The sequence below is a fragment of the Helianthus annuus genome, chromosome 5 (genome assembly GCF_002127325.2).
Source record: "Helianthus annuus cultivar XRQ/B chromosome 5, HanXRQr2.0-SUNRISE, whole genome shotgun sequence".
Taxonomy (NCBI): Eukaryota; Viridiplantae; Streptophyta; class Magnoliopsida; order Asterales; family Asteraceae; genus Helianthus; species Helianthus annuus.
In genome coordinates, this window is record NC_035437.2 from 24,878,267 (window position 1) to 24,890,406 (window position 12,140).

Here is a 12,140-nt window from a genome sequence, read left to right on the forward strand (position 1 = left end):
ATACTATTCTTCCTTGAATCCTTCTCCCGTTGATCGAATCCTGAATCTTCCTCCTTAGAACATCCGTTTTTCGCGTTTCTTGTAGCTGAGTTTGTAACTTAGGGTTTCAATCGACATCTCTTTCTTTAAATAGGCTGATCTTTGTATGTTAAACTAATTGTGAAATCGAGTTTAACGTGACCAAGCTCTGATACCAATTGATAGAACTGAGTTTGATACTTAGTGAACAAATATTGATAATTAACAACAAAATTCAAAAGTCAGAAGTCACCATCAGCGATTGTTTTTCATTAATCACCAAGGATTCAAATGTTTTACAAATCAATTGACTCTACAAACTCTCCCTCAACCAATCACCAAACAAATCAGTTCGTACAAGAGAAAAGGTGATGTGTGTGATAGATAGATCACTAACAGGTGTGATCTATTTATATTAAGTACGAAGGCTCTGTTCAGTGAATGGCGGGCGTCACCCTGATAGTGACATCTAACATTCCTAACAGAAAATATTCCACAGATGTTAAACATCTGTGCAAATCCTATCAATTGTTCTAACTAGTCAAAACACGGACACAAGATAAATATTTTTACATCGGGAAACCATTGTCTAAGCTATCCTCTGTTGTAGTTGCTCAAACATATATTTGGCCATACAGATGTTTGGTCTTCTTCTCAGACCTTTGACTTCAACAGACTTTAGCCTTCAACAAATGTTGTTTCTTCTTGAATAGCAGTTCCAAGTTTTGATCAGATGTTTGCTTTGTTCTTGAACAGATGTTTTGATTAGGTGTTCAAGATTCACTATCTTTGGAGAGAGTCTGGTTCAATCTTTTGCTTATTTCTTGATCAGCTGGTCATGTTTTTTATCTTCAATATCATCTGTTCTATTGTAGGTCCAACAATATCCATGACCCGTGCAACAACGTTAAATGTTATTTAATGTGTTAATATTCATGATCTATGTGATAATGGTAAAACCTTGATGATTACTATTGAACATTGTACAAGGTTATATACAGGAAGATGTTACAACATAGATGGAGAGAATATCTCTCTTTACTAAAATTATACAAATCACAATAAATGGAAATGAAAGAGGCAATTGACTAGGAGGGAATCAAGGAGAAGAGATGATTCCAAGGCTTGTGTTATGGGATATGTTGACACCCCCCGTCAATGCGAGATGGCGGTTGTCCTAGACGAAGCATTGTGCGAAATCGCTCAAATAAAGGTTTTGGAAGACTTTTTGTGAAGATATCCGCAACTTGCTTGTCGGTGGAGATAAACTTGGTGTGAAGACGACCCGCGACAACTAGTTCCCGAACGAAATGATAGTCTATGTCGATGTGCTTAGCTCTTTTGTGAGAGATCAGATTTTGAGTTAGGAACAAAGCACTCTTGTTATCACACAATAATGTCGGACGTCCTTGTGGTAAAGCTTTAAGTTCCCGTAGGAGATTTGTGAGGCAAATGATTTCTGCTGCCGTGTTTGCCATAACCCTATATTCGGATTCACAACTGGACCGTTAGACTGTAGGTTGCTTCTTTGCACTCCAAGAGACCAAGTTTCCACCTAAGTAGATACAGTAGCCATTGGTGGATCTTCTAGTGTCGATACATCGAGCCCAATCTGCATCTGAAAAACCTAGTAAAGTAGTGCTAGGAGGTCTATCAAAATGTAAACCATGAGTCAAAGTGCCTTTAACATATCTAAAAATTCGCTTGACCAACTGAAAATGGGTGGTGGTGGGTTGTTGAGGGAATTGACTGGCTTGGTTTACGGCATAGGAAAGGTCGGGTCGAGTGATAGTGAGGTATTGAAGGGCACCGACAAGAGAGCGATAGAGAGTAGGATCATGAAAGGGGTGACCCGGTGAGTGGAACACATCTTTAGATGTGAGAGGAGTAGCAACGGGTTTGGAATCAAGAAGACCGGCTCGAGTTAATATGTCATGGGCATATTTGGATTGATTTAGGAATAAACCCGAGTCAGTGTGCGTCACCTCCAAGCCGAGAAAAAATTGAAGCAATCCAAGGTCTTTAATTTTGAATTCCTTGTCAAGACGTGTGGTGAAGTTGGTAATAAATGTGTCATTATTACCGGTGATAATGATGTCGTCCACATAAACAAGGAGATAAATTAAAATACCATGGCGTTGGTAGGTGAATAGAGAAGGGTCGGATCTACTATTTTCAAATCCGAGAGTAAGCAAGAAGTTGCTTAGGCGTTGAAACCAAGCACGAGGTGCTTGTTTTAGACCATAGAGAGCACGATTGAGTTTGCACACATGATTGGGTTTGTTTGGATCTTCAAAGCCGGGAGGTTGTTCCATGAAACCATTTCGGTTAAGTGGCCATTTAGGAAAGCATTGTTTACGTCTAACTGACGTAGTTTCCACTTGTTGATTGTGGCAAGGCTTAGGACAACACGAATGGTAGCGGATTTGACTACCGGACTAAAGGTATGTGAAAAGTTGAGTCCCGGTATTTGAGTGAAGCCTTGAGCTACAAGACGGGCTTTGTAGCGATTAAGAGAGCCGTCGGATTCATATTTGATCCTATAAATCCATTTGGAACCAATGATGTTGGTGTGTGATGGTCGAGGAACAAGATGCCATGTGTTGTTTGTACGCAATGCGCGTAATTCTTCGTTCATCGCTTGAATCCATTTGGGGTGTTTAAGAGCCGTTTTTATTCCCTTGGGAACATGTGACTAGAAAAAGGAGTTGTGATTTTCAAAAGTTTTTGGTTTGAAAATGCCATCTTTTGCTCGAGTGATCATGGGATGAATGTTATGCGGCGGGTGTGATAAAGAGGAGTTTGGAGAATCCGAACCAGAGGTGGCGGGTTGATGCAGAAGGGTGGTAGGGGGGTTGAGGACTGAAGTGGGCTTGAGTGAGGAGGTGTGATTGGGCTGTGAGGAGCGGAGGGAGTTGAGCTGGAGTGTTGGGCCGGTGAGGATGGTTCGGTTTGGTTAGTCATGGAAGGGGTCGATGTTGGGCTGGAAGGGTGAGGTGAAAGTGGGCCGATGGGTTCAAGATGGTTGTGGTGATTTGGGCCGGCTGTGGAAGGAAAAATTAAAGGGTCATCGAAAACAGAAGGGTGGGGTTGAGTGGTTGGTGAGGTTGTGTTGTTTTGGTTTGTGAGAGGTGGGCCGAGAGGTGGGTTTGTCATGGGGTTTTGGGCTGTTTTGGGAGGGTGAGGGTAAATGGTCATCAAAGTTTGTAATAGGTAAGTTTGTAACATCCGAAGATGTTGAGGCGGTTTGGAATGGTAGGTTGTCCTCATCAAATCTAGCGTGTCGTGTGGTGTATACTCGTCCGGTTGTGGTGTCAAGACATCGGAAGCCTTTGTAACGTGGGCTATAACCGATGAATATGCAAGGTGTGCTTCTAGGAAGTATTTTATTTTTTGTGTAGTCGCGTAGATATGGGTATACACGACAACCAAAAACACGAAGATTTGAATAGGTGGGTGGTTGATGAAAAAGGATTTCAAACAGAGATTTGTTGTTTAAAATGGGTGTGGGGAGGCGATTTATGATGAAGGTAGCGGAGGCAAAGGCGTCAAACCAAAGATTTAAAGGAGCATGAGCGTTGAACATCATGGCTAACCCCGTTTCGGTTATGTGACAGTGTTTGCGTTCCGCACGCCCATTTTTTTCGGATGTGTGGGGACACGATAATCGGTGATGTATGCCATTTTGTTTAAAAAATTTTGCACTTGATGATTTGTAAATTCGGTTCCACCATCGCTTTGGAAAACTTTGATGGTTGTTGAAAATTTGTTTTGTACTAAAGGTAAAAAAGTTGTAAGAACATTGTAGAAATCCGATTTTGCCTTTAATGGATAAAACCAAGTGAACCGAGAATAATCATCTATAAATATGACATAGTATCGATAACCATCAGTAGATGGAACGGGGGCGGGTCCCCATAGATCGCAATGAATGAGATCTAAAACATGTTGTGTGCGTTTAGAATTTTCAATAAATGGTAAATGCTTAGCTTTTGATAATTCGCAAGAATTGCATAGACCCGGTTTGGGTAACAAAGATGTAACCAAAACATGTCCAAGTCTATTTAATTTAGAAATTGTATCAAAAGAAACATGGCCAAGGCAACTGTGCCATTTATTGAAAGAAGCACGAAGGTGCGTAGTAGAAAGCGCGGCAACAAGGGACTTGTGACTTTGAGTGAGGACATAGAAGTCGTTTTCACATATGTCTCTAGCTAGAACTTCCGATGTTTTTCGGTCCTGTATATGAAAATAATCATTAGAAAACAAAACATCAACTGGCGAGTTATTTGTTAATCTACTAATGGAAAGTAGATTTTTTGTGAGGTTTGGAACAACTAACACATTTTTTAATGAAATGGAATTATTTAAATTAGTTTTTCCAATGTGGGTTACGGGTAATGATTCCCCGTTACCAAATGTGACACGAATGTTTTTGGTTTCAAGTTGTGAATGAGTTAGACCAAAAGTAGTAGGAAGCATATGTGTGGTAGCACCTGAATCGGCGGTCCAATCCAGAGTGTCCGTTGCGACGTTGCATTGAGCAAGGAAGGCATCAGCTAGATTAGCATCGAGAGATTTTTTAGCAAAAGAACCAAGATTTGGACAAGTAGTGGCGTAGTGCCCCTCTTTTCGGCATAACTGACATAAGGGTGGTCGTTTGGTGTATGAACCTGTGCGACCACGATTATTGTTTGAGTGCCATCCTCTTCCACGGGATGAGCCGGTACGATTTTTGGTTTGATTCACGTAGAAAGCGGCTTGGGGAGGTTGATACCCGTGGAGTTTTTGGAGAAACATTTCTTGGTTTTCGGCATTAGCTAAGAGGTCACAAAAAGAAGGTGCGGGATGAATGGTTCGTTGAGATGTGGAGAAGTTTTCAAAAGAGGCGCCTAGTCCACAAAGGCACCAATGACGCTTATCCTCGTCACTTACGGGATGCCCAATAGCGGCTAGTTGGTCGGATAGGGACTTGAATTTTCGACCAAATTCGGACACGGAGGAGTCTCCTTTTTGAAGGGTTCGAAGAGTATCCTTTAGATTGTGAATACGTTCGATCGAACAATGGCTATAGGCATTGGCTAGAGTTTTCCAAACGCTAGCAGCCGTGGTGTGGCCGATGGTTTCTGCCATGGCCTCTTCGGTTAGAGTGGAATTTATCAAAAGGAGGACCTTTTGATCATTGGCTTTCCAAGATAGGTATGCGGGATTGTCCGAGGTTTTATTTTCAGGAGTTATTGTTTCCGGTGGGGAAGTGGTCGAGCCATTGTCATGACCGAGTAAGTTGAGACAGGCCAAAACCGGTGTGAATTGTTTCTCCTATGGGAGATAGTTGGTGGAGTTTAGCTTAATGTTGATGAGATGGCTAAGGGAATGGAGAGGGATGGAAGAGAGATCGGAGGTATTGTTGGTTGTCATTTCGAGCAAACGGTTGGCAGAAGAGAAAAAAAGAAGCAGGAAGAAAAAGGAGAGAAGGTCAGCGAATTCAAAGAAGAAAAAGGATTTGATCTTGGCTGGCTGATACCATGTGATAATGGTAAAACCTTGATGATTACTATTGAACATTGTACAAGGTTATATACAGGAAGATGTTACAACATAGATGGAGAGAATATCTCTCTTTACTAAAATTATACAAATCACAATTAATGGAAATGATGGAGGCAATTGACTAGGAGGGAATCAAGGAGAAGAGATGATTCCAAGGCTTGTGTTATGGGATATGTTGACAATCTAGCTGTGTAGTGGTATGATGTTTGGTCCCTATAAAAATGAATTAAATCCTTTTAAGTGTAAGGTTAAGTGGTATTTAAGTGTAAAAAATTGTTTTCCCAAAAATAAATAATTAAATAATAAAGTAATGAACGTCATTATCACATCTCCAATTCTAGCCCAGATTTGATGAACATCAATTTTCATTCTAAAAATAGCTGATTTGGGTCAACTCCCAACATGGCATGTCTATTGTGTGAGTCCATATCCAAATGATGATGTGGGCTCCTTCTCAAAAACAAATCAAAACACCCTTTAGAAAATGGCCATCAACGCAACTTGCTAACATATAAATCTAACAAAAGTACCTAACAATATCAAAATATAATTAAATGTACAAAAACTTTCTAAGCCAAAGATTTGGAGGACATATAAAGAGTCCGTAAAGAATTTTGATAAAAGCATAAATTACTTATAAGAGTATGTGTATTGGCATCCAACTCGTTTGTTCTTTTTGCCATGTGGCGTCCATCAAGGTCTGAAAATTAGATAAAATAGTCTAGTAGTGAGACATGAGAAACTAGTGGGTTTAAAATTGCAAAAAAAATAAATAAATAAAGAGTGTGGTTATATTACTTTTACTATATTAGCCCAAAATAAGAATTTTTAACATATCTGCCCCCATGGTCTCTATAACTAACCATTTTGGCCCCTAAGTCTAGAGATCATGGGAGCCAAATGGTTAGTTATAGAGACCATGGGGGCCAAAATGGTTAGACTTAGGGGCCAAAATGGTTATTTATAGAGACATTGGGGGCAGATATGTTAAAAATTCTTATTTTGGGCTAATATAGTAAAGTGATACAACCACAGGGGCCAAAAACGTAATTTACTCAAAAATAAAAATAAAATAAATGATTGGTCAAGACAATAGTCAACCAATCAACCCCTCTCTTTCTCTCTCTTGCACTACGTGATGATATAAACCATGAACAATACCTCAAAATGCCAAACCACATGAGAAAAAGATAGTGTAGTGCATATGGTGGGATGTGGTTTGGCCACTCACGTACTCACTACGCATGATGTAACTATTGTTATAGTTACAAGAGGATGGTTATAAGACTAAAGGGTGTGAGGGTCATGGTTGGGACATGATTCGTCACGTAGGAACATGAATAGAATGCTATATCACCCCCTTCCCAAATCCACCATGGTTTGCATGGATTAAATCATGAGAACGATGACCCTCCTTTCTATTTTTCAAGTAATCATTTTCTTTTTTTTAGACAAAGACAAATTAAAATAAATAAGAAGATAGTGGTTTGGGTCATGACCACACCCTTAGGATAATGGTTTTGGATTGTAGATTAGAGGTGGGTAACATGGCACTGACGTAGAGGGTTATGGTGATCATAAGAGTCATAACCACACCCTATAGCTTAACTTGTCAATTAGCATTAACGGATTGCACAGTTGCATTAAAGTCTTGATGCAAAATTTGTTAATAGGTATAAATTATAGTTTTTTCATAATTACTAAGGATTGCACAGTTGCATTAAAGTCTTGATGCAAAATTTGTTATTTCCAACTTATAAATTAGCAACATTTAGTTGCTTTATGTGTTGTAATTTGTGGATGGGGGGTTTTTCAAAAAAATTTTGCATTTTTCATTTTTAACACCTTTGAGTTTTTTAGTTTTAACCCTAAGCTTTTTAACTTTTCAATTTAACCTCAACACTTTTTAATTTTCAACTTTAGTCTCTCATACTTTTCATTTTTTGCAAGTTTTTCAGTTCACGCTTCATTCTAAATTTTGCGAATCAACACGCAGCAACGTGCGTGTGGGGTTCAACGTTTTTTTGTCTATTTCTTCACATTTGACAGGCCAGTTGCAACGCAATTCTTTTTCTCCGTTTGATAAGTTTGTCGCAACTCGCAGATCTTAGATCAACTTAGTTATTCTTTTCTACGTTTTACGTTTCTGTCTAATTTCATCGCATAAATACGCCGCAACGGGCGTGCGTAGTTCAATGATTTTACGTATGTTTTTGTTCGGTGTTATTTTTTACCTTTTTATTTATTTTATTTTTACAAGCTCTTCTGATGTTGGTGTTCGCTGACAGTGGTTTGGCATTAGTGCTACTTGGCACAATTTTAAGAACGTTATTAACATATTAAGTTTTGTACTAATAATTTCTTTCGAGTTTACCGTTATACTTCCTTTACTTAAGAAAAACTATTTTTTCACGTGCATATTATTATATACGTGCCGGTATAAAATTTGATTTGCTCTACGTGTCAACATAAACTTTTTCTGGAAACAAGTCATACATTTTTCATTCAAAAAAACATTTTTATGTGCATATTTTTATGTACGTTTCGGTTTAATTTGAGTTGGTGTATGTTTCGACGTAATTTATTTTGGGAATCGAGTTAGGTGGTGTTTTGTAAATTTTGTTTCTAACCGAATGGAGTTAAATTGTGGTTTTCTTTTTTTCCATTTTTACTAAAGCTCTAATTCATCTCTTTTGGTTATACGTGTCATCTTTTCTGTTATACCCGCTATATTTTCTATATATGAATCAGGTCACATTTAATACCTTATGATTGTACGGTATATATTTGATTTACTTTATGTTTGATCCAATTACAATGCTTATATAGGTTACGTTGAGTTCAATCGGATACGTCGAAATGCGTGTTTTCATATGGTTAACGCATCACATAAAGTTCGGACTAATCCATTTGATGTTTGCGATGTACCGCGCCGCAACGCGCGCGGATGTTGTTGCTAGTTAGATATAAATTATAGTTTTTTTCATAATTACTAATCTTTCTATAGTAATAAACAAAAATCCTTTTTGGACACGTGTCATTCTCTGGTAATTTCTCACCCGTTAATTTTTATTTATCTCTTTCATAAAATAATAATAATATTATACATCAATTTAACTAAATCTATTTATCTCTTTTTTTTCATAATTTGAAATTGATTTATTTTTTAACTCTAAAGTTTCAATCTTTGGTATTTTAACCCCTTTGATTAATTTGGTTTTTCACTTCTAATTTCAAAAGTTTTCATCTTTTGCAATTTAACACCTTTAATATTTTTTTTTTACTTTCAACCCAAAGCTTTTCATCTTTTACAATTTAATCTCAACATTTTTTTTACTTTCAACTTTAGTCTCTTATATACTTTTTATCTTTCATAAGTTCTCTGTTTAACGTCCGTTAACACACCGCAACGTGTGTGTGGGGTTCAACGGTTTTTCATCTATTTTTTTTTTCATGTTTGAAATGTCCGTCACAGCGCGTCTATTTTTCCCCGTTTGATAGGTCTGTCGCAACGTGCGAGTCAGAGATCGACTTACTTATTTTTTTCTCGGTTTTACACACAAGCTCGTGATCATGTGAGAAACATTTGCCTTTCATCTAACATGAAATATAACTAATAAATCTCCCCGCCGCAAAAGAAACCACTTCATGTCGCTTTATGAAGTGTTCTCAATTAAAATTTATAGAAGAGATTTTAATGATAAAGATAAAAATAACTAATAACCATATATTAAGTATTAAAATTAAAAGATTTTGATGATAATAATAAGGATAAATGATAACCATATATTAATTAATAAAATTAAAAACTATATATTAACGTTTTTATTATTTATAAAGATAAAGATAGTTTTAATTATTTATATAAAAGTTTATAATCTTTATCTTTATTTACTATCTAATAACCGATGGGTAATGAAACTGATGACGAACCGAACTCACTTAAGAATTATTTTCAAATTCTAATCAATCACAAGTAGTTCAAAAGGAGCAAAAAAAAAAAAAAATATTTGCTGTTAATTCCTCTGCTACTACTATACTAACCTAATCAAATATGAAAGTAAAACTATAACATCATATTAGGGTTATCTTCCAATCAATCACAAGTAGTTCAAAAGGAGCAAAAAAATTATTTGTTGTTAATTTCTCTGCTACTACTATACTAACCTAATCAAATATGAAAGTAAAACTATAACATCATACATGAAAATTTAAAAAAATAACATTTTTTTCTTTTAACCTTTTCTTTTACTTTTTCCGCTTATTAGTAACTATTTAATTGAAAATTTAATCGATTTAATCATGCGTAATACTTAAGTTTCTAACCTATTAATAAATAAAAAATAAAGTAAATATGTTAACTTGTGTAATACACAAGTTTCTAACCTAACAATAAATAAATAAAAAACAAAGTAAAATATTACAATACATCAAAGTTCATTTTTTTTCAAAAACATATCTTGACGACCATATGTGTTAAAAATTATATTATATTTAATCAATCCTTGTAATACACGTGTTTATTTAACCCATGCAGTACATGTTTTTAAAAATGTCAGTTTTTTATAAAGTTATATTTATTCAACCCGTGTAATACACGGGGTTCTAACCTAGTTGTTATATATTATATAACTCAATACGTCTCAACGCAAGTTTTAACTTGCGTTTTAACTTATTTAGTTTCTAACTCTATAGATTTTATATTTATTAATATAATTGAATTATATATTTTAATCCGATTCTTAAAATGGTTCGACCGGTCGGACCAATGAACCTATAGAGAGGCCGGTTCGATTATCGGTCTGGTTAAATATTTGATTTTATTGTAATTAGTGTTTAAAAGACAAACTTATTCTCATTTTAGGTTTATAACTTATACATTAAACGAAAAGAAAAACATAACTTGTGGCTATCTTAAAATGTCCTTCCTAAACGTGTTATAATATAATATAGATGTTGACACGTTGCTAATGTTACATTCTTCAGTGGGCATGCACAAAAAAATCGAAGAAAAAATCTGCTTCTACCTTTAAGTTCCCATCCTCATCGGTTAATCTTTAGAAATGGTCCCAAACATCAAAGAAGTCTTTATTTTCTTTTAAATCATTTTTCTCCTCCCCACTTTTTTTCTTTCTTCACATTCGACACTTTGATAGACGCAGTTATTGGGAATCATCTACAATAGTCATTAGGGTTGTAAATAAATTGAACGATCAAGAACAACGCCTTGTTCGGTGGCGAAGCTTGAATTTTTCGGTCGGGGGGCGAAAAAGTATATACCCAAAAATTTCTATAGAACCGGGGGGGGGGGGGGGGGGGGGGGGGGGGGCGAAAACGTATATACCCACAAATTTCTATACGAAAACTACGTATATAACACTACTGAGCGAAAAATTCGGGGGGAGGGGGGGGGGGGGGGGGCGGGCGCCCCCTCCCCGCCCCTCTTATCCTTCGCCCCTGGCCTTGTTCATGTTCGTTCATTAAAGAGAAAAAATGTTCATAAAAGGTTCACAAACACTTACTGAACGAGATTTCTTGTTCGTGTTCGTTCATTAACGATGAACGTATTCATGAACACTTAGCAAACGTAAACAAACACAAACAAACATTCATGAACGCAAATGAATGTTATATATTCATTTTATAATAAAATTTGCATTTTCCATTAGAAAGAATACAAAGAATCCACCAAAAATAAATAAGTACTTAACTATCCAAATATACTTGATATACTTTTTTTTAGAACGGCAAGGTGTCACAATTTTTTGGGTAAGTTACACTTCCATCCTTTATTTTTGTATCGGATTGCATTGCATATCATTTAACTTCAATAATTGTAGTTACAATCCTTTATTTGTTAAAACCATTACAACCTAAGTCCTTTAGCACCCTAATCATGTGCTTTGCACATAAGGGTCTTCTGGTAATTTTACTTATTTGTTTAAAGCTTTAAAAGTATATATAAATACATATAAAACCCTATCTCTCTCCCTAAGCCATCTCTCCCTCTTTTTCTCCCTTAAACCAACCTCCACCACCACTAAATCCAGCCACTCACCACCACTATATCCCATTCCCAGGCATCAAGCCTCATCACACTCAACATCATAAATCAAATTATATAGTTACTTCTAACTCCTCCATAGTATTATAAGCTACAACCAATCCAACAAAATTTTAAAAATTTGCTATTAATGGCAAAGTGGGTTTCTCACCAAATCCTAAAATTTAAAACTTAAAAATATATACAGATGCGAAAAGAATGCTTAACCCATTTTAATATTTAATATTAGGGTTATAATAATAAAAAAGGTAAAAATAAAGAAACATTAGGCATTTTAGTCAAAACCCACTATCTTAAAAAAAACACAGCATCTACAATTCATTTATCTTTCCCGTATACCCAAATCCACCATTTTCAAAACCACAAACTACCACATCATAACCATCACCACCACCTCCACCTCCACCTCCACCAGCACCTACGATCGCCACCATCTTGCAGGAAACCAGATCTGAAACCACCACCACCTTCAACCATCTGTTACGTTTTTCAGATCTAGAACCACCAT

The 12,140-nt window shown here is 36.4% G+C and overlaps 1 protein-coding gene across 1 annotated transcript; it reads right to left on the reverse strand.

The window, feature by feature from the left end:
* Nucleotides 1-1,526: 1,526 nt before the first annotated feature.
* LOC110942823 (uncharacterized mitochondrial protein AtMg00810-like) lies at nt 1,527-2,333 on the reverse strand. Its single transcript, XM_022184585.1, has one exon. The coding sequence runs from the start codon at nt 2,331-2,333 to the stop codon at nt 1,527-1,529; it is 807 nt and encodes a 268-aa protein (XP_022040277.1).
* Nucleotides 2,334-12,140: the final 9,807 nt, after the last annotated feature.

What these genes read in the sequence shown, in the direction of transcription:
- LOC110942823 (XM_022184585.1), bottom strand. Translation starts at nt 2,333, where the DNA reads ATGGAACAACCTCCCGGCTTTGAAGATCCAAACAAACCCAATCATGTG.